Source organism: Hippopotamus amphibius, chromosome 4, assembly GCF_030028045.1.
Source record: "Hippopotamus amphibius kiboko isolate mHipAmp2 chromosome 4, mHipAmp2.hap2, whole genome shotgun sequence".
Classification (NCBI taxonomy): Eukaryota; Metazoa; Chordata; class Mammalia; order Artiodactyla; family Hippopotamidae; genus Hippopotamus; species Hippopotamus amphibius.
In genome coordinates, this window is record NC_080189.1 from 1,246,607 (window position 1) to 1,273,513 (window position 26,907).

The 26,907-nt window shown below is 49.7% G+C and overlaps 2 protein-coding genes across 7 annotated transcripts in view; one reads left to right on the forward strand and one right to left on the reverse strand.

The window, feature by feature from the left end:
- Positions 1–20,003, reverse strand: part of DNAJB6 (DnaJ heat shock protein family (Hsp40) member B6) — a 58,524-nt gene extending 38,521 nt beyond the window's left edge. Inside the window, exons 1-2 of one of the 6 annotated variants that reach the window (XM_057731009.1) lie at positions 19,903–19,994; positions 1,623–1,733 (exon numbers count right to left, since the gene is read on the reverse strand). The gene's annotated coding sequence lies outside the window, so the exon portion shown is untranslated. Of the gene's footprint in view, positions 1–1,622; positions 1,734–12,828; positions 13,087–18,184; positions 18,633–18,703; positions 18,850–19,902 lie in introns of those variants that run through there. The other 5 variants (XM_057731010.1, XM_057731013.1, XM_057731008.1 and 2 more) reach the window with 5 other exon arrangements.
- Positions 333–25,980, forward strand: LOC130851151 (collagen alpha-1(I) chain-like). The gene is made up of 4 exons (XM_057731045.1): positions 333–563; positions 18,526–18,655; positions 18,766–21,062; positions 25,954–25,980. The coding sequence occupies exons 1-3, from the start codon at positions 333–335 to the stop codon at positions 20,835–20,837; spliced, it is 2,433 nt and encodes an 810-aa protein (XP_057587028.1). The 3' UTR covers positions 20,838–21,062; positions 25,954–25,980.
- Positions 25,981–26,907: the final 927 nt, after the last annotated feature.

A 26,907-nucleotide genomic window follows, 5' to 3' on the forward strand; every position in this document is an offset into this window, starting at 1 on the left:
TGGTCAGTGACAAGACAGCCAAGGCTGGGCTCTTTGGGGGGATTGAGGGGGGGAGACAGAGCAGGAGAGGGGGTGTCACCTGGCCGGGGCCTCGTCTGGGAGCTGTTTCCAAGGCTCACATCCTAAGACCCTTCCTGATGTAGGAAAAAACACTCTGAAATAAGCTAAGAATAGCCTCAACTAAATAAAACCGACAGGTGACCGCAGCAGCCTTGAGGCCCGCCGGCCACCAGCTGCCAGGCCCCTGTTGAGCAGCCCAGAGCGTCAGTCCCCTCCTCACGCCCTGCGCTCCTGTGCCAGGCACTGGGCGAGCCTGTGGCCACCGGACGAACATGCTGTCCCTGCCCTGGGGACGCCACCTGGGAACTGCAGACACCTTCCCGACCAGGCAGCCCGCACTAGGGACCAGCCAATGTCCCGCCACGGCCCCCCGCTCTGACTCAGGGCTGTTCCTGTACCCGCCCCTCCAGCCTGCAGCGCCCGTCCGGGCTGACATGAAGACACACACGTCCGTCACTCTGCTGGCAGTCCCGGGGGGCGGGCCCCCACGAGCGGCCTTCAGGGTACACCGGCAGCTCCTCCGCCCGGGACCTCATGGCGCAGGATGATGATCCCACCACCTCCACAGGGCTTGGGCCCCGCAAACCACACACGGCCCACACGCCTGCTCCCTGCTCAAGCATGCAGGCTGATGGACCTACCTCTTCACATCTGACTGCCTCAATCACCTCATGAAGCCAATGACCAAGAATTTACATCAAACAGGCCTATTCCACACAAGAGTACAAAATACCTTCACCCAGTAAAGGGAGTTCTTCTGTCAAGCAACTGTGCTCAAAACTGAAGCTAGGCTTTCAGCAGCCTTCCCCCAACTCCAGAATCAGATTTTCAAAAGAAATGTTCTGACTGTAAGCAGACACAAGGGATCCCCACCTCCCTGAGGCCATCGTGCTGAGGTCAGATAATGTCGCAGCTGGGAAATACTCCATGTCTCAAAACAGGACGCACAGCTGTATTACGTTTCTACTTTTCAACACTGGGGATCGACTCTTGGTTTATTTTTTATTTTTTGGGGGGTACACCAGGTTCAATCATCTGTTTTTATACACATATCCCCGTATTCCCTCCCTTCCTTGACTCCCCCCGCCCTCGAGTCCCCCCCACCCTTCCCGCCCCAGTCCTCTAAGGCATCTTCCATCCTCGAGTTGGACTCCCTTTGTTATACAACAACTTCCCAATGACTATTTTACAGGTGGTAGTATATATATGTCTGTGCTACTCTCTCACTTCGTCTCAGTTTCCCCTTCACCCCCCTTGACTCTTGGTTTAAAACAAAAAGCTGCTGCATGGTGACTCAGCAGGTAGGTGCCCTCGTGGAATATTCGGAGGGCCCCACAGGCAAGGGTCAGGGAGAACCGCAGAGGAAACCCCTCCTCACCAGTCCAAGGACTTCATGCAAACAGTAACTCAAAGATATCACAGGAGAATCAAAAACAGAAACCCCTCCTACCACCTCAAAATCCCTAGAAACGTTAGATAAAAGCCCAACACACACATGTGAAGAGCCAGCTGAGTACCCAGGAAAGCAGCGGCTCAAGAGCCAGAAACAGAGAATTAATTACCCAAGAATGGTGGGGGGGCGGTTGGGGGCACAGGAAGCTCCACCAAATGACGGAGGCTGCTCAAGAGGCTGTCGCTGCAGGAAAGGGAGACGAGGAAGACGTCCCACCAAACTGCAAAGAGGAAAGGGGGCACCCCTGAGAACCGCAGCCTTAAGCCAAGGAACTGCAGAATGGAACCCCATTACCTTCACAAACCCGCAATGCTCCAAGCTCTCCACATCACCGAGCACCACCCCAGGATGGGGGCAGAGAAAGCTATGCTGGAGAAGTATTTCTACGATCCAGGCTGTGCGCGTCTGACCGGTGTGGAGATTTCTGAATGTGTTATGGAGCTCTAACGCCCAGCGCAGTGCTTACCGCCAACAAAACTGTGTCATATATTCATGTCTTGTATTAAGATCTAAGACACCAGATCTTAAATGTCCTCACCGCAAAAAAAATGATAATTCCAGGACTTCCCCTGTGGTCCAGTGGCTAAGACTCCATCCTCCCAATGCAGGGCGCCCGGGTTCAATCCCTGGTCAGAGAACTAGATCGCGCACGCCGCAACTAAGAGCCTACATGCCACAACTAAAGATCCCGCATGCCACAAGGAAGACCTAGCATGCGGCAACGAAGATCTCGGGACAGCCAAATAGATAAATATTGAAGAAAAGTAATTTCATAATGAAAGAAATCTTAGCTAACTCAGGTGGCAAACATACTGCAATATATAAATGATTCAAAGCACCGTGTCCCAAATCAATTACATCTCAATTTTTTAAAATAAACTTTTAAAAATAAAATGTAACCTTATCACTGAAAGAGAGGAGTGCACAGGCACCCTTTCATGACGCACAAAACAGGACTTTAAATTTTTTTTTTTTCAGTTTAACAAAACTCATATAGCGGGCATAATTCGAAGTGTTTAAATTTGAAGTGTTTTACAAACTAACTCAATTCAAATACTTTACTAAAGCAGTAACAAAATCGAGATCAAAGACATCCTAAAATTGAATTTGTTTTTCCAGATACAACTGACATTATAACCCTGTGTAAGTTTAAGGTGCGTATTGTACACATTAATTTCATTAAAATTGAATTTTTAAGAAAACTATAAGTGACTTTTGAATAACATGGGTTTGAGTTGCACAGGTCCATTTGTGTGTGGATTTTTTCAATAAACACATCAGTAAACTTTTTGGAGATTTGCAACAATCCAAAAAATATGCACAGAAGAACCATGGAGCCTAGAAATATTGAAAAAATTAAGAAAAAGTTAGGTATGCATTAGACTTGCAAAAATGTGAAACAATGCCCTCGTCAATAATTTTTTTGAAAGTTATTTTTCATCAAAATATATATAATTTATGTTAACATGTAATGGGTTTATTATTGTGTCAAACTTTTAATGAGTTTATTAAAGTGCCAACCTTTGCTGGAAAAAAAAAAAAAGTATGTCACAAATGCAAAAGAGTCCGTTCTTACACAGTATTAAGATGAATGATATTTAATATAAAATTAGTAAATTTTAGTTTTCTGTTCTATAACTCTGCTTTCAAAGAATTATATAACCATACAGTATGTCTCTGGCTCTGGTATCAGCTTACCAGCACAGGTAAGTGGCTTTTTAAAAAATGTAACAATGTATCCAATACTGTATTATAAATGAGTGTAATACCCTATGTCATAAAACCCTTATAAAGATTCAGTCATCAGTGTAGATGCTAGGCTACCCTGAAGCAACCACACTGCTCTGCTTTCATCAATGTGTGAACCTGTAGGCAAACATGAATTTCTTTTTCATATCATCTTTTCATTTTCATTGTCTTGTGTTAGTCACACGTACAACATCTATAAGACAACACTGATGTAGATACTGACAGACAGTTCATCTTGTGAACATGATGTAAACTTATGGTATCAATAAACAAAATATAGTAAATGCAATCTCATAATTTTCTCTAGTTTATTATGAGTACAGCAATATAATACATATACAAAACACGTGTTAATCAATTTTATGTTATCGGTAAGGCTTCTGGTCAACACTAGGCTATCAGTTAACTTCTGAGGCAGTCAGTCATATTGCAGATTTTCAACTGCGGGGGGTCAGCACCCCTAAGCCCCGCGTTGTTCAAGGATCAACTGTGCACTCTTTCGAAAGACAGAAAAAAATTCAAACTCCTGGGGCAGGACAGATGCACAAGGCAAACACTAAGAAAGCCTGTGGACAGCAACATGACTCAGAAGAAGGAAGGTCTGGAACACAGGGACATGCAGGAACCGAGGCTTCGGGATTCTGAAACTAACATGGCCTCAAAACTCCCAAAATCAGGACCAGCATTACAAAGTAAACAGGAAATGTTCCGATGCCAGGGCCTGGGCGCTGGGGGAGTGGGGAGTTACCCCCTGTTTAGTGGGTTTAGAGTTTCAAAGTGGCAGGATAAAAATGTTCTGGAGATGACGGCAGTGACAAACACAATGGTGTGAACCTAATACCACCGTGTCCACTTAAAATAGGGTGCATTTCCTGTCATGTGAAAAATAAGTTATGTTGAGATTTATCAATAAAAATATTTTTAAAAAGACACACCCACAATCACATCATTAAGCAGAAAGAAAGTTAACCTGTAAGATTTGAGCACATTCAAGACGATGTCATGGGACACAAAGTATGGCCTGGAGCTCACAATCAGGAAACACCAAGCAACCCTATAAGGTCGAGCACACTTAAATACCCAAGTTTCAAAATACTTACAAAAACAATGGAATAAAAAGAGAATGCACTACCGCAACCCACAAATAGCGGTGCAAACAAAACGTTTTTTAAGAAAGCCCTTGGGTCAAAGAAACCATAAAGATAGTAAGATATACTTAAATGTACATGATCTACATACCAATTTCACCAACTGACCAAACTGAAATTTAGAACCACAAATCCATTAATACAAGTTCTAGATGTTAGAAGGTTAAGAACTCAGAAAATCTGACTACAAGATTTGCCATTTTTTAGAACAGAAAAATGTGTACCTTTTAAAAAATAATTCCAGAATTTTTTTAAAATTACAAATTAGAGGGGAAAAAAACTATATGGTTACTATTTTCTTGTTAATTCATCCAATTTAATGTTAAAATTCAATTAACTGAGATAGATATGTCACAGAGATGACAAAATACTAACTGGAGGGGCTCCCCTGGTGGTCCAGTGGTTTAGAATCTGCCTTCCAATGCAGAGGACGTGGGTTTGATCCCTGGTCAGGGAACTAAGATCCCACATGCCGCAGAGCAACTAAGCCCACATGCCACAACTACTGAACCCACACACCACAACTGGAGAGAACCCCGAGCGCCACAACAAACAGCCCACACGCCCCAGGGAAAGATCCCACGTGCCGTGAAGACCCTTTGTGCCCCAACTAAGACCTGATACAGCCAAATAAATATAATTAATTAATTAATTAAAAAATACTAACTGGAGAATGTACTTTTGGTTACACGGTTGTTCAATGTGTAGTTTTTGGTGAAATGCGTTTGGGTATGTTTGATATAAACTCTTGGGGAATTTGTTTCAAATGCAATCAGTTACAGCAATGAGCCCCCAGTTGTAAGTTTTCCTCCCTGGTCGTCACAAAACTCGAAGCATACTGGCTGGCCAGTGAGACCAGCAAGTGTAGCCTGGAAACTGCTGCCCAGAAGAGACGGCAGTGGGAACACAGCAACCTCTCACCTTCCAGAGCTAAAACCCGGGCCCCCGGCAAGAGCAGCCAGACAGCAGCGAGGCCTCCACATCGCCTGGCACTCCTCCCTCTGAAGGGCTAACAGTTAACTCCCTGTGGTTACTTTCACGTTCCAGCTCCATGCGGTTGCCGCTGCACGGGGGCATCTAGCGCCCAACAGGGACAAAACATGCAGGGAGAGGACATCCCCTGGCAGCCCAGTGGTTAAGACTTTGCCTTCCAAGAAAGAGAGACGCAGATGTAGAGAACAAACATACGGACACCAAGTGGGGGGGGGGGGGGGGAGATGAACTGGGAGATTGGGATTGGCATACATACATTACTAATAAGAAAAAAAAACACACTGTACACTTTAAATATACGCAGTTTATTGTATGTCAATTGTATCTCAATAAAAGTTCTTTAAAAAAATCCACTGATTTGGGATGTTTTTAAAAAAAAAAAAAAAAGACTGCCTTCCAATGCAGGGGGTGCAGGTTCAATTCCTGGTCCAGCAGCCTCCCGGCCAAAAAAACCCAACACATAACACAGAAACAATACTGTAACAAATTCAATAAAGACTTTAAAAACGCTCCACATCAAAAAAAAAAAAAAAAACAAAAAACCCAAAACATTTGGGGAAGCCCTCGCAGACCGCCGCCACCAGCGGGACAAGGGGAGAAGTCTCAGGGTGAAGCTGCCCTCTCCTAGCAGCTGAGCCACTGCCTGAGCCACGTGACCAGAGGTGACCGCTGTGTCAGATGCCAATGCTTTACCATCTCTGCTACCAGCTCAAAGCTCATGTTCCCCTGAGTCCAATAGGTGTGTGCTGTATTTGCAATAACGTGCCAGGGTGCATGCAGGCAATGGTGGGAGGAGTAAGATCCTCGAGGCCACCCGTGCATACGTGACAAGATGGGCCGCGCCTGCCAAGTGCTGAATGCCGTGACCACTTAACCACCCGGGAAGACATATCCACCCTACGGGACCGTCACTGGGGCTCAGGGAGCGCACAGGCATCGTCAATTAACAGCACCTCGGACGCAAGCCACACTGGGATGTCGGCGATCTTCTTCCTGCCTGAACTGAGCCTGCCCCAAGGAGGAAATGCAGACAAACGGCCTGCGTGAGGCCCATCGGACGCCCGCTCTGCAGCCGGCTCCGGACACAACACCGCCTTCACGACAGTCCCGTCCAGCTCCCAGCCAGCCGCCGCTTGCAGCGTCCTCTGATCTAAGGTCAAGAGGAAAAGCTTCCCCCACTAACATCCAACACGCATGTTCAGGGCTCACACTGTTTGACTTGCCAACGCCCTAAGCACATGTGGGCTCTCTAGTCACGGAGTCTCCTGGTTTACCTCCCACTTGCCCGCCTGTTCCCCTCCATCAGCTGTGTGAATAAACGGAGGGAACGCCAGGGGCCCAAAGCCCTCTTCTCACCCTACTCCTGTGTCTTCCTCTGCTCCATTATGTCAATACCGTTGATGTAGCAATGAGTCCCTAATGTTAGCTCCAATCGTAGGCCTCACTTTGGCATTCAGACACAAACAGACAGATGGCTACCTGACGCAGCCACTTGGACATCTGATGAAACATCCCAAATAGAACATGACCAAGTTTAACCCTCAACCTCCCCACCCCCACCCCGGGCCTTTCCCTGCTAATTCCACCCCAAGCTGCTCCACTGGAAACCGTTACCATCGCGGACACTGCTACCCCCCTCCCCCCCCCACACACACACAACAAACTAACCCTCGGTTTCTGCCTGGTTTACCTGCAAGATATCTCACACCCTCCACTCGTCCTATCTTCAGTGGCACCAGAGAGCCTACGCTGAAATACTGTGGGAGCCTCTCGTCTCACAGCCAAGATGAGCTATAAATATGCAGATGCTATCACAACAGATACTACATGCTGTCAGCACCAGACAAAACCAGCTCTAAAGGACACTGTCAGCTCCACTGGGGGCTCATGGAATGACACTTTACTGCACTAGCTAATGCTAGGTCTGGGACAGGAGAGCCACAAGATGAGCCTAGGACATGCTGTCAATCAAGAAAATAAAGATGCGAGCATAAAGTACAGGCCTGGTGAAAAAAAACAAGGAGAGACTAAGGAACTGTGCCAGCTTGGAAGTGACTAAGAATAAATGATAACTAAGTGCCATCTGGCCTCCTGGACTGGTGTCGGGCAGGAAAAGAATGTTGGGGGAGGGGGGAACTGGTGGGATGTGAATAGTCTGTAGTTAGAAGTACCGTGCCAACATAATTTCTTAGTTCAGATACACGCACCGCGGTTACATATGCTGTATTAAGGAAAGCTGGGTAAGAGGCACACAGGAAAACTCCTGTACTCTTTACAACTTTTCTGTTAACTAGACAATGGTTTCAAAGAACACAGTTAAAAAATACGTCAAAAAGAGAAAAAAGTACAACCATGTCAAAATGACATCAGAACAAAACTGATGAAGCCCCCACAGACCAGCACAGATCTGAGCATTAAAAACAACGGCTGCGGTGCATTTTTTCCTTCCAGTTTTATTGATATAAGTGACACACAGCACCGCACATTTAAGGCGGACCTTTCTTAAAAGGTCTCTTTTGTTTATTACACTGCCTTTCCTGTGCAAACTACATGTGAAACCAAATAGCTGATGAGCCAATATTCTTTTTATAGAAGGATTCCAGCAGACAAACGCAGAAGACACGCTAGAACTCGTCAACACTGTTATCTTGAAACCCCAATGGAGTGATTCTCAAAGCACAGACTTGGTCCAGCCCATCAGCACATTCTTGTTAAACAAAAGGGACCTTTTAAGAAACCGAGTCCTAACTGCCCCATAAAGCCTCCTCACTACAAAAACCACTAACTAGTGGAGCAGCCCTTAGTTCCAGACAATTACCGGATTCCTCTTGCTGAACAGCAGGGCCTCCAGGGAACTGTCCCTCTCGGTCCTTGTTCAAGTTACACAAGGCATTTGAATTTCTCTTCCACATTATTGTCCTCAAACATTCAAGGGCTTTATCTTCGTGCAGTTTTCACTCTCTACGTTAATACAGCCTTACATTTCTTTGCAGTTACTCCTGAGAACACTAGGATGGTCCCTGCCGCGAGCAAGCTCCTAAGCTGCAACTGCTTGGTACCCAGAACCCACCACTGACAGTGAGGACACACTCCAATCGTCACCAACAGAAGGTAAGACTACCGTTACTGCGTTTCCCTTCTCAACTCAACTGTCAGTGTCGTGTCAACCCTCCTAGCAAACACCAGAACCTGATGATCGACACACACTCGGCTAAGCCATGGTCTCTCTAAGCCTGCAGTCATTGTCCTGCTTCCTATTACTCACTCTGTGCAACTGTAGCTCTTCAGGTAAGTGAAGGTCTTGCCCTATAAACTCCACCTTGGATATCTCGGCCCATTGTCCCAACTGATCAAAACCTTTTGGATACCAATTACACCATCAACACATTCACTCTCAGTAAAAACAGTGATGCAATTCTGAGTGAATTTAACTATATAAATTTAATATGTAAAACAAGCATGATACTTTTGGGACCGAGTCACTAAGTTTAGGAGAAGACTGACATGCAAACAAATTAGGCATATACAACTAAGAAAGTACGGGACTTCCTAGATGACGCAGTGGGTAAGAATCTGCCTGCCAATGCAGGGGACATGGGTTCAATCCCTGCCCCAGGAAGATCCCACATGCCATGGAACAACTAAGCCCACGCGCCACAACTATTGGGCCTGCGCTCTAGAGCCCGTGAGCCACAACTACTGAGCCCATGTGCTACAACTACTAAAGCCCACAAGCCTAGAGCTCATGCTCTGCAACAAGAGGCCATCGCAATGAGAAGCCCGCACACCACAACGAAGAGTAGCCCTCGCTTTCCGCAACCAGAGAAAGCCCGTGTGCAGCAATGAGGACCCAACACAGCCAACAAAATAAATAAATATTTAAAAAAAAAGAAGGTATGAACAGGGGACTTCCTTGGTGGCTCAGTGGTTAAGAATCCCCCTACCGCTTGCATTGGCAGGCAGATTTTTAACCACTGCGCCATTTTTCTTGGGACTTCCCTGATAGCACAGTGGTTAGGACTCTGAACCCCCAGTGCAGGGGGCCTGGGTTTTGATCTATGGTCAGGGAACTAGATCCCACATGCATGCCGCAACTAAGAGTTTGCATGCCACAACTGAGGAGGCCTCAAGGCGCAACTAAGGGGGCCCGCCAGCTGCAACTAAGACCCCTTACAACCAAGTAAATAAACAAATAAACACTTAAAAAAGAAAAGAATCCGCCTGCCAGTGCCGGGGTCACAGGTTCGATCCCTGGTCCGGGAAGATCCCACATGCTGCAGAGCAACTAAGCCCACACGCCACAGCTACTGAGCCTGTGCCCCTCGACCCCGTGCTCTCCAACAAGAGAAGCCACCGCAATGAGAAGCCCATGCACTGCAGTGAAGAGTAGCTCCTGCTTGCCCCAACTAGAGAAAGCCCACGTGCAGCAACAAAGACCCAATGTAGCCTATAAATAAGTAAATAAGTAAATTCATAGAAAGGAAGGGAGGGAGGGAGGGAAAGAAAGAGGGGAAGGGAGGGAGGAAAGAAAAAGAAAAGCCAGCCTGCGTGGAGTGCTGGGGAGAGGTCAGGAGCAGCCTGTGCCCTCAGGCCGTGCTGTGGCTCCAGTGCTTGATGCCGGGACGCTCTTCATACCAACCCTATCTTTCTAGTTTTTAACCAGTGCCAATAAGATTAACAAGTTTCAATACAAACTCAAATTAAAACGTGCTCCACAGAGACCATAAAGTGAAAACACCCCAAGGTCTAGAAATAGAGAACCAAACAAGGTACTGAAGACCCCAGACACCTCCTCAGAAACCTGAAAAGTTGGCTTAAGTATTGATCCCATAACCACCACCCTACAGTGTCAGCCACAAGTTAATTCACTTCTTGCGCTGCTTCAGAGTGATCAGGCATAAAAGAAACAATTAAAATTTTGACAAAATCCATGAAAGGTTAATTGCATTCAAATTAATTTTGACTAACCCCGGAGTTTTACACAAAATAAAAAGCCACTTATGAGATTTCCCTGGCTGTCCAGTGGTTAGGACTCCGTGCTTTCACTGCCATGGCCAAGGCTCAATCCCTGGTCAGGGATCCCAAAAGCCACACAGCAAAAAAAATAACAAAACCAGAAAGCCACGTACATACCTGTATAAGGAACTTCTCTACAAAATTCAATATTTCTAAATATTTTAAGTGGCCTTCACCTAACCCCTCAGGCTGGCCAACTGTCCTCCTCCCCAAAGAAAACTAAGCCTGGAGCATGAGCGAGAACCCAGCCTCTGGTCCCCACCCAGGACTCCCCGAACATCTCCAGTGCCCACAGGAGAGCACAGTCTGGAGACAGACTCTTGACCTACGCCCCTGTCATCTCCATGTTCAGCTGGCACTAAAGGGGACAGGAAATACCAGAAAACGCAGGCCCTCACGGGGACTGAGACCCACTCCACCCCCTTCCCTTCTCAACTGCCCCCTGGACGGAGGGAGCAGGGTGCTTCCACCCCCTCACCCAGGGGTCAGCGCATCTCCCCCGCCAGAGGACGCTGAAAACAAGGCATGGTTTCTGTGACAGGACACCGCACAAAAACACAGATACGAAAACTTTTTAAAAACATGCTGTCAACAAGGGCTTCAGGCAGGTGGGAACTGCAGCTGGCAAACACCTTCTGAAACTGCACTGCCCGATTCACGAGCCTAATGCAGCCGCTTACACTCAAGAGCAGTGGAAACCTCAGCCCCGCAGGCGCACGAGCCCCACTTCCAGCGCCCAGCACCCACTGTGGCTACTGGCACCCACCCCGGAAAGCACCAGTGGGGAACAACAGTTCTCAGACAGCGCTGATCCTGACAGAAATGACTCAGACTTAAAGGGAATCTGGGTGAGGCGTGGGAAGATGCTCTCTTCTAACAACAATTACCAAAGTTCTTAACTTCCCACTGACACCATCTACTGCATGCTAAGGAAGCTGCAGAAAACCAATGCTTTAGTGGTTAAGAATCCGCCTGCCAATGCAGAGGACACAGGTTCAAGCCCTGGGCCAGGAAGATCCCACATGCAGCAGAGCAACTAAGCCCATGCGCCACAACTACTGAGCCTGCTCTCTAGAGCCCACAAGCCACAAGTAAGCCCACATGTGCAACTACTGAAGCCCAAGGGCCTAGAGCCTGTGCTCCACGACAAGAAGCCACCGCTATGAGAAACCCACGCACCACAATGAAGAGTAGCCCCTGCTCTCCACAACTAGAGAAAGCCCGTGCACAGCCAACAAGGACCCAATGCAACTAAAAATAAACGTATAAATAATAAAAAAAAATCTTAAATATACACATTACTAATAAGAAAAAAACATCAAATTGTACACTTAAAAAATAAAAAAGGAAACCAATGCTTTAGATTTTCAATTAAGAAAAAAAATGTTTCTTAGGACAACTAGTTTGTTAATCTATGCAATTTCCAACAAAATAGGCCAAATAAGTAAAAAAATTTTTAACTCTGCCTCTTTAGTAAAGCCACTAACTAGCCTAATACCCGTTAACCAAAAATAACTGCCTCCTCCAATAAATTTAATCACCTTCGATGCTAAGAGTCTCAGGAAGCACCTCACATGTAAGTACTGTGGTACATACACTCGCGCACGTACCACTTCAGTAAAAAGTGCACGTCTCCTGAAGACGTGCACGTATTTAATAAAGTTATAGAGAGGCACCGGAGACATTGTGGGTTCGGTTCCAGGCCACAATAAAGCCAATAAAGTGAGTCACACACATCTTCCTGGCTTCCCAGTGGCTATAAGCGGTTACATTATACTGTTGCCTGTTAAGTGAGCACTAGCATTATTTCCAAAATAACAATGTACACCCCTTAACTTTTAAACAACCTTTACTGCTGAGAAATGTGAACCACCATCACCCCTCAGCACCCTTCTGCTGGGGGAGGGTCCTGTCTTGATGCTGATGGCTGCTGATTGGCCAAGGTGGTGGCTGCAGGGCTGCGGCAATTTCTTAAAATAAAGCAATGAAGTTTGCTGCACCAACTGACTTTCCCTTTCACAAGGGAGTCCCTGCAGCATGCAGTGCTGTTTGGTAGCCTTCTAACCAGAGTATAACTTCTTTCAAACATAAACTTAGTCCTCTCAAATTCTACCACTGCTTTTTCAACTAAGTTTATGTCATATTCTAAATTCTGCTGTCAGGTCAACAATTTAAGAAACCATTCTCTTTGCCCATTCTTACATAAGCAACGCCTCATCCATTCAAGTTTTCTCATGAGGTTACAGCAGTTCAGTCACATCTTCAGGCTCCACTTCTAATTCTAGTTCTCCTGCTACTTCCACCACATCTGCCGTTAGTTCCTCCACTTACGTCTTGAACCCCCTCAAAGTCACCCATGAGGGCTAGAACCAACTTCTCCCAAACTCCCGTTAATGTCAGTATTTTTACCTCTTTCCACAAATCACGAATTCTTAATGGCATCTAAGGTGAGACCTTTCCAGAGGGTTTTCAATTGACTTTGCCCAGATCATGAGAGGAATCATCATCTACGGTGGCTATTGCCTTCACAAAATGTATTTCTTAAATAACAAGGCTGGAAAATCAAAATTACTCCTTGATCCACGGGGCTGCAGCATGGATGCTGTGTTAGCCAGCATAAAAACAAGATGAATCTCACTGCATATCTCCATCGCAGCTCCTGAGTCACTGTCAAGGAACAACAATTTTTTGAAAGGAAACTTTTAATCTGAGCAGTGAATCACAACAGTGGGTGTAAAATATCCAGTAAACCACATTGTCAACAGACGTGCTATCTGTCATCCAGGCTCTGCTGTCCCATCTGCAGAGCACAGACAGAGTGGATTTAGCAGAATCCCAAAGGCCCTGGGGTTTTCAGAACGGTAAATGAGCACTGGCTTCAACCTGCAGTCCCCCGCCGCAGGAGCCCCCAACGAGTCCTCTGAAGCCAGGCATCGGCTTCTCTCTAGAAGGAAAGTCCTCGTTGGCATCTTCCCACAGAGGCTCTTCTGTCCATACTGAAAATCTGTCATTTAGCGCAGCCGCCTTCACTCACGGTCTTGGCTGGACCTTCTGGAGAACCTGCTGAGCTTCTACAGCAGCATGTGCTGCTCACCTTGCACTTGTATGTTACTGAGACGGCTTCTTTCCCTAAAAACTTCACGAACCAACCTCTGCTGGCCTCAAACGTTTCTTCTGCAGCTTCCTCACCTGCCTCAGCCTTCACAGAATCGAAGAGAGTTGGGGCCGTGCCTGGATGAGGCTTTGGCTTAAGGCAGTGTTGTGGCCGGTGTGACCATCTGTTCAGACCACTCAAACTTCCTCCACAACAGCAATAAGGCTATTTTGCTTTACCATTCGTGTGTTCACTGGAGTAGCACTTTCCTTTTTATAAATTTATTTATTCATTTATTGGCTGCATTGGGTCTTCATTGCTGCGCATGGGCTTCCTCCAGTTGCAGCGAGCAGGGGCTACTCCACATTGCGGTGCGCAGGCTTTTCACTGCAGTGGCTTCTCCTGTTGTGGAACACGGGCTCAATAGTTGTGGCTCACGGGCTTAGCTGCTCCGCGGCACGTAGGATCATCCTGGAGCAGGGATCGAACCCGCGTCCCACCACTGCGCCACCAGGAAAGTCCTGGAGTAGCACCTTTTCTTTTTTTTTTTAATTTTTTTTATTTTTTGGGGGTACACCAGGTTCAATCATCTGTTTTTATACACATATCCCCGTATTCCCTCCCTCCTGGAGGAGCACTTTTAATCTCCTTCAAGAACTTTTTCTCTGCACTCACAACTTGGCTGTTTGGCACAAGAGGCCTAGGTTTCAGCCTGTCAGCTTTCCACAAGCCTTCCTCACTAAGCTTCACCATTTCTAGCTTTTGATTTAAAGTGAGAGACGTGTGTCTTCCTTGAACAGAGCCCACTGTAGAGTTATTAACTGGCCTAATTCCAACACTGTTGTGTCTCAGGGAACAGGGAGGCCTGAGGAGAGGGAGAGAGATGGCAGGTCGGTGAAGTAGTCACAGCACAGGCTAGCTTAGATGGGCAGGGTTGTAGGGCCCAAAAGCAATTACAATAGTAACATCAGAGATCACTGCTCACAGATCACCATAACATAGTAATGAAAAAATCTGAAATTCTGTGAGAATTCCCAAAATGTGACAGAAACACAGTGAGCAAATGTTGCTGGAAAAATGGGGCCAACAGACTTCATCGACACAGGGTTGCCACAAATCTTCAACATGTAAGAAAAGTAGCATCTCAGAAGCACAACAAAGCAAAGCACTATAAAACAAGGTCTGCCTGTACCTGAACTACTATATACATCAAAACCAAAAATAGGGCTTCCTAGGTGGTGCAGTGGTTAAGAATCCGCCTGCCAATGCAGGGGACACGGGTTCGATCCCTGCTCCAGGAAGATCCCTAAAAAAAAAAATAAAAAAAATTTTAAAAAAACCAAAAATAAAATTATAAATGACGAAACTAGGAACACTTGTATGTACATACCAAGCACCAGGGTTTCACACCATAATTACCTAATATCTCAAGGAACACTGGAAGGAGAGATCCTAAATAGTTTTCTTCACAACGATGAAGAGGTGGTCGTTAAGTGTTAACACCCGGTCGTTGCCATCTTTTACTCCGTGACGGATTTGCTAATCTAGGTATCCCCTGCTTTTCCACAGTTCTCTATACAACACTTCACCTTTAAAAAAGACCCACGTTAGTACCTGTTTTTGCCAACCACAAGAGTTCCTAAGAGGATTTTCACTTAGAAAAAAGGAAGCAATAGAGGCAGCGCCCATCCCAGCAGCGAGGGGGCCCCACCCATCTCCTTCCCTCCCCGGAACTACACTCAGCATCTCAGCATCCAGCCACCGCAGCTGTCAAGTGTGTAAGCATCTGTGCTTTTTCTCTATTTATTTTGTGCGTCTGTGAGCAGGACGCATTCTCAGGTAACTTCTTCACTTCATGCCATCTCAGCTCAGGAGAGGCTTCCTAGGATGCTCTCTTTTGGAGACTGGGGGAACCTGTGTCAGTCTGGTAGTTAAAGCGCGTTCACCTGGAAACGCTCTCACAGACACACACACCACAGCCCTGAGACACACTTGAGATGGCAGCCGTAACCTCTCCAAGAGCAGGCCCTTCTCTCTCCTCGGCCTTGCTCATCTCAACAGTTAAGGAGGGCGTCAGGATGGATGCATAAAGTTTAAGTTAAATGGCCGACTCCGCAGACGCTTTTACTGTCCCTCCTCCTAAATTCACAGAAGACAGTCACACAGCAGCTCCAGTGGCAGACACACACCTGCACCGAGAGTGCGAGGTGCTCCATGAGGAGTCTGCTCCAAAAAGCCCAGTGCTTTGAACAGCGTAACTGGTCCCTTTAAGTTACATCTTGGCTTTAATGAGTTTCTAAAGGAGAATTTCCACTCATCACACACGCCCCACGTTCCTAACACTCACAGAATGTAAGCGCCAAAATGACTGTTACAAACCAGCCTTCTCGCCTGACAAGGTTACCCTGAGTCACCTGACTCAAGCTGGGGGTGGGACACAGACACCTACGTATTGAGGCCTGAGACTACTCTGTCCCAAATTTTGCCCATCCACACAAACAAGCTGTGTAACTGGGCTAAAGTAACCATCTTGGGACTTCCCTGCTGGTCCAGTGGTTAGGGCTCTGTGCATCCGCTGCAGAGGGCATGGGTTCAATCTCTGGCTGGGGAACTAGGATCCCGCATGCTGTGCGGTGCAGCCAAAAAAAATAAAAGTAACAAAATAAACTAACCATCTTTCCACCCAAGAGACTGTTCTCAAATATCTCTCCATCTAACATCTAAGGAACCTTGCTCTGCTTGCAATAAAGATGCTCCTTCATTCCTTTCTAATCCAAGAAACTCCATGCTGAAAATGGAGCTGAAAGTGGAAAACAACTTCCTCCTTCCAGAAAGCTTTTACCATCCACCCCACAGACTGCTACTTGTCATACCTTGTTTTACATAATCCAATTTGTCCATGGAAGACGCTCCCTGTCTTTAGCTTAAAACACCAGCAAATCAAAACACTCATTACTTCTAACTCAGAAAAGAAAAAATTTTAAAGCATCTTGTTTAAATGTTGAATTCATGTTGTGACATAAAACTGATTTTGTGCAATACTATTTGCTTAATGGAATGAAAGCAGGCAAGTTTAAAAAGAAATAAACAATAAATGTGGACAAGTCTCCTACATGAATTCCCAGCACGCGCAGACGTGGCGGGAAACAGAGATGTGAACTTTCACTCCTTATCACAGTTCACCTACTTAAACATATTTCGTTCTTACTCACGCCTTAAAGTATTCCTGTAACAACCAAGGGAAGTTATACCTCTAACTCTAAATCTCAGAACATTCTTTCAACTGGCAATCATCACCTATTCGACTCTTGCAGGCATGTAATTTCCTTTCATTAAGATAAAGAAACACATGGCAAGTACTCAGCCCTGGTCCTTGTGACCTGAATTTGTATGCTATCTGTATTTTTCTCCAACTTGCTTGAACTCTGGATTCCATTATTAACCACAGAAGGGTAATGAGGGCACAGACAAACCAGGGAAAAGGATGCAATTCAACCAATATTTTCTGAGCACTGTGGGTCCAGGACAACGCTATAGCCACAAAGGAACACAAAATTCCAGGCCTGCCCCGAGGATCTCACAGGAGGGCCCCAGTGCGCAATCACACACACAAGGCAAACTCTGAGCACCTGTCTTGGTAAAAGTTAGGATGAAAATTTCAAAGGGCACAAAATCACATGCTGCTTAAGGAAATCATGTCAAGAAAAGCTGATTCTTGCAACCGAGCTTAAGAAACCCAAATTACCTAAGGTATTTTGACATACAGAGTTCTGCTGCCTCACAGCCATATGCAATGGTGGCTGCTTTTTATTTACGATGGTCAGAAAGTCCTTACAAATTCTATACAGGGCAACAGCTGGAAGAGAAAACCAAGCTATGCCTGACAGAGGTAAACCTTCTGAAATAAGACGAGGAATACAAATTAGGCAGGACCTTCTCTGCTTTACTGCGACCTTTATCAATTTAGCTACTTCCACTGTTTCTCCAGAAAATTCTCCCACCTTAAAAATCAAGTATTTTTAAAATTCACTTTTTTCAGTTTAGAAGCAAAAGTTTTATTCTCTGATCAAAGAATGCACAGGCGCGCGCTCAGTAGAGCACTCTCCAAAATGCACTTCTTTCTCAAGTAGGATGCTAAAACAAAAGGAGTCAACAGCCGTTTGTATGTCTCCCTAAATATATAAAGTTCCCTTACAATCTGTAATAAAAGCATCAAGTTTTTTCCAGCTGACACATCCAGTAAGCCATTTTCTCCAACTAGGCTTTAAGATTGTCCTTCTAGGGCTTCCCTGGTGGCGCGGTGGTTAAGAATCCGCCTGCCGATGCAGGGGACACGAGTTCGAGCCCTGGTTCCGGAGGATCCCACATGTGGCGGGGCTACTGAGTCTGCGCGCCACAACTACTGAGCCTGCGCTCTAGCGCGCACGAGCCACAGCTACTGAGGCCCGCGCGCCTAGAGCCCGTGCTCTGCAGCCAGAGAAGCCGCGGCAATGAGGAGCCTGCGCACCGCATCGAAGGGTAGCCGCCCCCCCGGCCCGCTCTCCGCAACTAGAGAAAGCCGTGCGCAGCAATGAACACCCAACACAGCTAATAAATAATAGGTTTATTTTAAAAAAAAAGCTGTCCTACGCAGTATTCTCTCCTTCACCAACTTCGCTTTTCTTCACTTACCTCGCTTTTTTCAAGTCTGAACCGCTCTCAAATTCTATTCCCCAAAGAGAAACGGCAGCGGCTTCTTAGGTCTCGACGCGGACGGCGTCCTGACTCGCTCCCAGGCCCGCCGTGCACCCGCTCCCGCCACTGGGTGGCGTCCTGCACAAGCTTTAAGCGAACTAGACTTTTAACCCAGGACAGCGTCCCAAGTTCAAGATCATTTCCAAGGAAGTGAAAATGCAAGAAGAGAAAAAAAGGTTTTCTAAAACTTCCGTTAAAATATCAAAAAACTGATTCCATTCCGTCAGCCCTCACCCACAGACCCCCGGCATGAGCCACGGTAGCCGCGGACCCTGAAGGCGCAGCCACGCGCCGGCCGCCGGCGGGAGGCACGAGGCGACCCGCTGCTGAGCGCGCCGCGACGCCGAGAAGCCGAACCGCGCCCTCCTGAGGACCTCGAGATGCAGAGACGGTGCCACCCCAGGCCCGGTATGCGAGTTTGCTAACAAGGTCGCTGCTGGTGAGGAGGCCGCTTACCTTTGCTCGGAACCGTGCAGAAGAGTCGACACGAGGGCAGGTGGTTCTACCTGGGTCCTAAGACCTCCGCAGGGAAGGCGCCCGCTCGGAGAGCAAAGCCGCCGCACGCCCCTCGCTGCGTTGCGGGCGCCACCCCACGACCCCCTACCCTGGGCTGAGAATTCAGAGCGTTACTCACACGCTCCGCGACGCCCAGCCCCCAGGGAAGCCTGCCCCGCGGCCAGAAGGGCCTCCCAAACCCCCCTTCAAGTCAAGGACGCGAGCTGGAGACGCCGACATTCCGAAGAGAATGCTGAACACACAGCCACGCGCCACCGTCCCCGTCCCGCGCGGCGCCGCCGCACGCCTGCCCGCGCGAACCCCGACCACCCGCGTCCCCGCCCCGCGTTCCCTCCCTCTCCCCGTCAGGGCCGCCGCGCCGCACCCCGCTGCTGGGCCGAGCCTGTTTTCTCCGCAAGCGCGCCCCGCACGAGACCCGGGCCCCCAGGCCCCCAGGCCCCCCTCCAGGGCGCGCGCTCAGCGCCCGTCTCCGCCGCGTCCGCCAACCCCGCACGCCCCCGGGAGCGAAAAGCGCCGAACGCACGAGCGCGGAGGCGGCTCCCCGGGCAAGGGCAGGGCAGGGGCCGCCAGGCAGGGCGCCCAGAAGCCCACGAGCACCGGCTGGCGCGCGGCGCCGCGCGAGCAGCAGAGAAGCCCGAACCGGCCGCAGGCGGGCGCACACGCGGAGAGAGCGCGCCTGCCCTCCTCCCGCGGCCCCCCGGGCCCGCCGCGCCCCGCTCTAGCCGGGAAGCCTACCGCCAGCCCACACCCGCAGAACAGCCGCCGAGGGCCCGCCCGCCGGCAGCGCCCTCGGGGCTGGGGAGGCCTCTCCGCGCCCCGAGAGCCCTCCGCCCGCACGGCCCCCTCCCAGCAGAAGCTCCGGTACTGGGAGCGGCGCCGCAGACGGGTTCTCCCGCCAGCCGGGCGCCGGGCGTCTCGCGTCGGCCGGCGGGCAGCTCCGGGCGCGCGCCCCCGCGGGCCTCACGGGCCTACCCCCTCGCGGCCCGGCCCTCCCTGGGCCTCCCAACCGCCGGCGCGGGGCCCCCAGGACGCGGGGGGAGCCCGGCCCCCGGCCTCACCTCGGCCCCCGGCCCCACACGCGACCAGGGCCCGGGTCAGCGGGGCCGCCGGGCCCGCCCCCGCCCGCGAGCAGCGCTCACCGAGCACGCGGGGGCCGGCGGCGAAAGGCGCGGCGGGGCGACGGCCGGGGCTCCTCGGCTCCGGTGCGGCGACGCGGACGACGGCGGCGGCGGTCCTCGCGCTTTCCTTTCTCTCCTTTCTCCAGCAACAAACAGGAAGTGCGTCACGCGGCGGCGGCGGCGCGGGGACGACACTTCCGCCCGGCCCTGACGTCGCGCATGCGCCCCGCCCCAGCCTTCCCGAAGGTTCCGCGCGGCCCGGGCCGCGGCGGGCGGCGCGCGTGCGCAGTGGAGGCCCTGTCGCCGGCGCGGGGGCCGCGGGGCCGGCGGCGTGCGCGCCCCCGGGGCCCCAGGTGTGGCTGGCGGAGCCGCCCCCCGGCGTGGACGCGGGCGCCGCGAGTCTGGGCCTCCCCGCTGGAGCGCAGGGGCCGCGCTCTGGGCGGCGCAGAGCCTCGCGGGGCCGCGTGGTGACCCGGAGCCGGCGCCCTGGGCCCGCCGCCCGGCCTGCCGGCGGGTGCTGCGCCTCTGCCCGGGCTGGCGGCGCCTCGGGCGGCAGCGCACCTGAGAGGGAGCCGCGGGGGCGCGGGGTCCCGGGCGCGGGCGGCCGCGGGCGCCTCGCTCCCGCTCCAGGACGTCCACAAGGGAAGGCGCGGCGCAACGCCCGTCTGTGCGCCGAGCCGCGGCGTGAGGAGAGCCCCGGCGGAGCCGCGAGGCGCCCTGCGGAGTGCTCAGCGTCTCCGGGGCTCCGCGGGCGCCAGAGCGGACCCTGCGGCTTCGAGGCCGGCTCCGCACGTGGCGTGGGCCCGGGGGGCGGCGCCGCGGGGACGTGGACGGGAGCGGGGGGCCCTGCGCTGTCCCCCGGGGGGCGGGAGGGAGCGACGCGGGGAGAGAGCCTCGCCTCGCCTCCTCCTGTGGGCCGCGGGGAAGGTCAGCCGTGTGCGCTTGGCGCGCAGTGACGCTCAGTAAATCACGGCCGCTCTGCGTCGGGGCCTCGCCGAGAAACCGGTCCGAGCGTGGACGTCTCCCAGCAGAGCGTGCACGTGCAGGGGGACACTGGTAGGCATAGCCCCGCTCGCCCGCCCGCGCGCGGAGCGGGCCAAGCCCATCGCGAAGAATAACGTGTGTGAAAATGTGCCCTGAGGCAGTACGTGCAGGAACAGAATGAAAGAAGGACATACAAGGTGATGGATCACAACTTTGCAGATAATCAGCCCCTCCTTACCAGGAATACTCTGCGGGCCCTAAAAGTAATAATGCACTTACTAACTTCAAATGCATCCAGGCCACGTTATTGAGATAGTGAGTATAGTGTTCCCATTTTTTGTAAAGGTGTGCTTGTGTGTGTGTGTGTATGAACACATACGTGTAATTTTCCTTCTGTGCTTTTGAGTTCTTGGTTAAGACCCCCCTGTGATAAAAGGCAGATAAAAGAGAAAAACAAATACAAGTTTATTAACATGTATATCCCAGATATACATGGCAGATATCAGGAAAATGTAGTAAACTCCAGGAGGTACCCCAAGCCATCATCTTAAAACAGCATCTTCAAATAAAGAGAAAGATGTTGGCGGGGAGGAGAGGGGAGCCAGTTAAGGATATCAGGAAAAGCACAGTAAAAGAGGGTTAAGGTTGTTAGGCAGCTCTTAGTCTGCTGCCTTCTCCACAAACAAGCTGTTCCGTGGTTTGGAATCATCCTTTTCTTCCGGGTGCAGAGGGGGAGACACATTTACAATGGAGATTTCCCTTATAAATGCAAATGTCCCCTACAAAAGGGTAAGCTTCTACTCTGTCCTCACAGTTTCTCCTGCTTCTGCAGTTTCTCAAAAAATAAGAACAAAGGGAAAAAAGGGTCAAAGTAATCCTTATGCGAAAGAGGCGTATTCTCGGGTGGCATATTCTGCTACTTCAACATAAACACACAGAAAACTGGAAGAACACTCAGTTATGAGTATTTCTCACTTTCTTCTTTCTGATGTTAAGTATTCTTTGACTTTTGTGTTACATATAAAATATTTTAATTTTATGTATTATTACTTTTCAAAACTGATAAAATCACGTTTATGAAGTTGAGGCCAGGAGTGCTCCAGAACTCCACAGTCGTGTGGCGTGGAGTGGTGAGAGGGTGAAGCACAGCTGTGGGGTACGCGAGAATGTGTCTTCGTTCATCCATTTCGGGGGGCAGACGTGGAACACCTAAGCACACTCGCCCAGCGCTGTGCCCCACGCACAAGTCAAGGAAGGCAGGACTTTTTCCTTCAATGACCTTCACACCCCGCGAGGAAGATGGGTCCACAAACCAGAGATTCCAGTGCTGTGCGGCCAGGGCTGTGACGATCTAAGGTCACAGGCTCCAGGCCCAGAGGAGACACGTCCCAACCAGGATGAGAAAGCTTGTGGGGGGAGGGACAGATCAAGAAAAGCTTCTCAGAGGAGGCCAATCTTGAGTGAGTTCTGGAAGATAAGTAGGAGTTAATATGTGAAGCCCTGCGTGGATGGAGAGAATTCCAGAGGAAACGTTTCCGGGGGAAGCTAAGAACGTGAACGAATGAATGAATAGGACCGTTTTTAACATTAAAGCTGCTCCACGTTGTAGGAACGGCAACAGGATTCTCATTTCTGGAGGAAAACTCCTTTTTGGCCATGCAAAGGCAAGGCCATCAGCAAGGTCTAGAGGAAAGAGGCAGACCGAAGGACTGTGTGATGGCGTGAGAGACTGTGGAGAAGAGCATCTTTGCAAAAGTTGTGACAGTTTTAACTGAGGAAGCTGGACAGGAAGGGAGGACTGAGGGTGGAGGAGTAGAGGCCTGAGTCAGGAGGACGGCTGGAAGGGGCAGCCTTAGAGGAAGGGCACAGCCTGGGGCCCAGGGACCTGAGAAACAGTGCTCGCTGATGTCCAATAATACAGCATTGTCTCTGAGCGATTTCATTCCTTTTGTGACATCTCAGTTCTTCAGGAATGTTTATCAACCTTTACAGTCTGGTATTACCTTTGTCTGTGTGAAGGGTGGCCTTGGGGCAGAGCCTGTGTGCGGTGACCACTGGACGGGTCCCAGCTGGGGGACCCTAAGAGAGGAGCTGGGTGAGGGGACGGGATCTGGACTTCGTGCAGCCACTTTAGAGGGAGACTTGAATTATTTCACTGGACATCAAAGGAAACGGTGACTGTGAAACCTTGGAAACCTTTCCAGGTTATAGAAGAGAAATTTGAGCATCTGTGCTTGACCAGGTGTGGTGGGTGAAGGAACGGGAAAAGGAGAACTCGATTCCGCACTGTGGTGGTAACCAGGAGGAAGAGCCAGTTTGGGTGGAGAAGAGAGAGTGAAGAGCTGGCCGTGGGGAGAAAGGTGACAATGGGGGTCTCCTGAAGCAGCCAGCAGACAGTGTCACCGGTTACCTGGGACTTCAAAGACCTATCAAACCTGCAAATCAAGGTTTAAGAGCCTCGCTGCTGTGGGAAGAGAAAGAGCAGCGAAGGGAACAGCAGGCAGCAGGGCCTAGGAAATGGTGCTGCTGTACTCACAGAAGAAGGAATCTCCGACGAAGGCTCGGTTAACATCAAGTAAGAGAAAAAGGATGAGAGCAGAAACTTTCACGGTTCAAGGGTGGGCCGCCTTTGATGCAGTAACTGCAGGAGACGGGATTACAGAGGGGTACTTCGTGGGGAACCCAGGCAGCAGTTAGAAAGGCTTGTCCCCAACAGAGAAGGGAAGAAAGACGGTTCCCAGAAAGGGAAGGTCAAGTGAGGGCTGGTGTTTATCTTGTTGTTACCTCGAAGACACTCTGCGTGTTTCTAATCAAAGAGCCCGTGCACAGAAAAGGGATTGAAGATGAAGAGAAAGTGAAGGTTAAAGTCATTCTCAAGGAAGCTGGAGGCTTGGAACCCAGAGTAAAGGGAGAGGAACTCACCTTGAAAAGGAGAGATTTACACCTTTCCTTAAAACAGACGGGAAGTAGAGAAGGAGACAGAGGGGTCCGACGTGGGACTCCTGTCCAGGGCCCGACCTCCACTCGCATCCCCAGGCCCACGGCCTGAGGACCAAGGAGGACACAGGCGGACTGGGGACAACCGTGGGGGGTTTGGGGTTCCAGGGCGTATTTAACACGCGTGAAGGGCAAGCAATGGCGAAGGTCCTCGCTCTCAACAGATAAAGGAATAGGGAGGAACTTGCTAGCTCTGAAAGCTGTCGCACGGCCAGGCCTCAGGATGACGGGTCTCTGGGTGAGCGGGCCAGAAGGGAACCGAGCGCCAGCACCGAGGCCGGGAAGGAGCACCGCCGCTTCTACGTTGGGACCGCGAGGATGTGGTGAGTGAACTTACTTTGTGTCCGGCGTCCCCGGGCGGCCAGTAATAGGTCAGTGTTGACGACGCTGGGACTTTGACCACGGGAATGACGACAGCTGCTGTGCCTCGGACGTGTGTGGAACTTATAAAATGCGTTCTTCGAGATCCGCAGATAAAAGGTATCACGAAAGCACAAGGTGTGGGATGAGAAATGGGCTATTTCATATACATATTTAATAGATGCTTCTCTATTCAAAACACTGCCTTCAAAGCCCCACAGGAACGTGTGTCAACCAAAAATCTCCACACCAGTCAGAACGGCCATCATCAAAAAGTCTACAAATAATAAATACTGGAGAGGGTGTGGAGAAAAGGGAACCCCCCTACACTGTTGGTGGGAATGTAAATTGGCTCAGCCACTATGGAGAACAGTATTGAGGTTCCTTAAAAACCTAAAAATAGAGTTACCATATGATCCAGCAATCCCACCCCTGGGCGTATACCCAGACAAAACAATAATTCAAAAAGACACATGCCCCTCTATGTTCATAGCAACACTGTTTACAATAGCCAGGACACGGAAGCAACCTAGATGTCCATCGACGGATGGATAAAGAGGATGTGGTAAATACATATATAATGAAATATTAGTCACAAAAAGAATGAAATTTTTCCATTTGTAGCAACATGGTTGAACCCAGAGATTATCCTACTAAGTGAAGTCAGTCAGACAAAGACAAACATCATATGATATCACTTACACGTGAAATCTTCAAAAATGGTACAAACGAACTTATTTACAAAACAGAAGTAAACTCATAGAAGACAAACTTATGCTTACCAAAGGGGAAGGGGGGGGGGAGGATAAATTAGGAGTATGGGATTAACAGATACACACTACTGTATATAAAACAGATAAGGGAACTATATTTAATATCTTGTAATGGAAAGGAATTTTTTAAAAGAATATAGAAATATAAAGATATGTATGTATAACCAAATCACTTGCTGTACACCTGAAACTAACACAATATTGTAAATCAATTATACCTCAGTTAAAAAAAAAAACCTCAAGGGGTACCCCAGACTTCATCACCTTCAAAGAATCCTACATAGATAAGTGGTTTATGTTTTAGATTTCCTGCCTTCAAAACAAATTGCCCACATTTTGTATTAGAAATAGCAGGTTAATTTCTGGTAAATCTAACACACTGAACAGAAACTTTCACTGTACTACAGAATTATTCAGTCCCACCAACACTTATGTTCTTAGAAATCACTTTATCTTTTAACATCAAGACATGCCACTAATTGGGAAAAAAAAGCAAACTGTGGGAAGGTGTGCGTTGCTGCTTTTCGTGTAAAAAGGGAAGAATAAGAGCAGTTTGTGTTCACTAAGAGGCTCAAGAATCACAGCCTGGGTGCTGGGCGTGGAGAGCAGACCCCGGAGGCAGGTGCCTGGGGTAGAACGAGACTTTTCCCTGAGTACGTTCTCTATTTAGAGTTTTAAAAACCACGTGAATGTATTACCTGTTGAAACTTTTTCAAAGCTAATTTAAAAATAAAACACTCAAGAGGTAGATCTGCCAGAAACAACAAGGAAAGAGTCCACAGATACTGTTCAGCAGAACGTAAGGAGCCTATTTATAAAACAAGTATTCACGGACTTCTGGAGAGACGGGTGCTGGGGCTGGGGTTTCCGTACTTAAATACTGTTTGAGTTTTTATTTTTTTCTTTAAAAGATTAAAAAGAAGAACCTAGCATCTTAAGTAACACGCTCTCCTTACAGGTGACACCACTGGCCACCTCGTGGCGTACGGGAGTAGGAAACTGCTGGAGGTGGGCCCTGGGAAGCAGAAGACAGCAGGGGCAGTTCGTCCACCCGGTTGTCTGAACCTTCTGCGGCGACAATGGATTCACGTCGAGGATAAGCAGACCCTGTAGCCACTGCGCCCTGTGTCCTCACACGTCACACTCAGGAAATGTCCGCGGTCGGGGGTGATGTAGCTCCTGATTCAGACGAGAAGGCGTGCCTTGTCTGCTGACCTGGAAAGTGGGCCGGCCCGCTCTTGGTGCCGGTGCTGTGCCCCTTCGCGCTGACTCAGGGCTCTTTGCCCCCGAAAGCCACACTTGCTGGTCATGAGAGGAGCCAGGATGCTGCTTCCCCGGCCTCGCCTTCTCTGACGTCCTCACGGACAGCCCTGTCCCACCCGAGCACGTGGGCCAGCTCCCACGAACCCAGGACCCCACGTCCATGGTCCGTCCCTGCGGCAGGTAACGCCCACCCCGCCCTCATGGAGAAGCTGGAGCTCCTGCCAAGCAGGAACCACTGGGCCAGGACTCCCCAGGGTCCGGCTCAGAACAGCTGCCCAGCACGGAGACCAGGTGGTATCAGGTAGGGCTCACGGTAAGTGATGGCTTCACAGAGCGATTCCGTGCTGCCCCGGACACGACCTCCACTCACTGCAGGCTTCACTCGGCACCTCTGCGAACAGCCACAGAGAGGAACCACACCCACTCCCGGAGACAAAGGCCAGCGATGCTCACCCTTCTCTGTAGGTTCTTGTTAATAGCAAGGCTGACGCCGCAGAGCTTATACACGATGGAGTACCATTCAGCCACAAAGGGAAGTGAAATAATGCCGTCTGTAGCAACGTGGATGGACCTAGAGGGTTTTGGTTTCGGGGGGTCTTTTGGGGGCCGCACCTTGCAGCTTGTGGGATTGTAGCTGCCTGACCAGGGA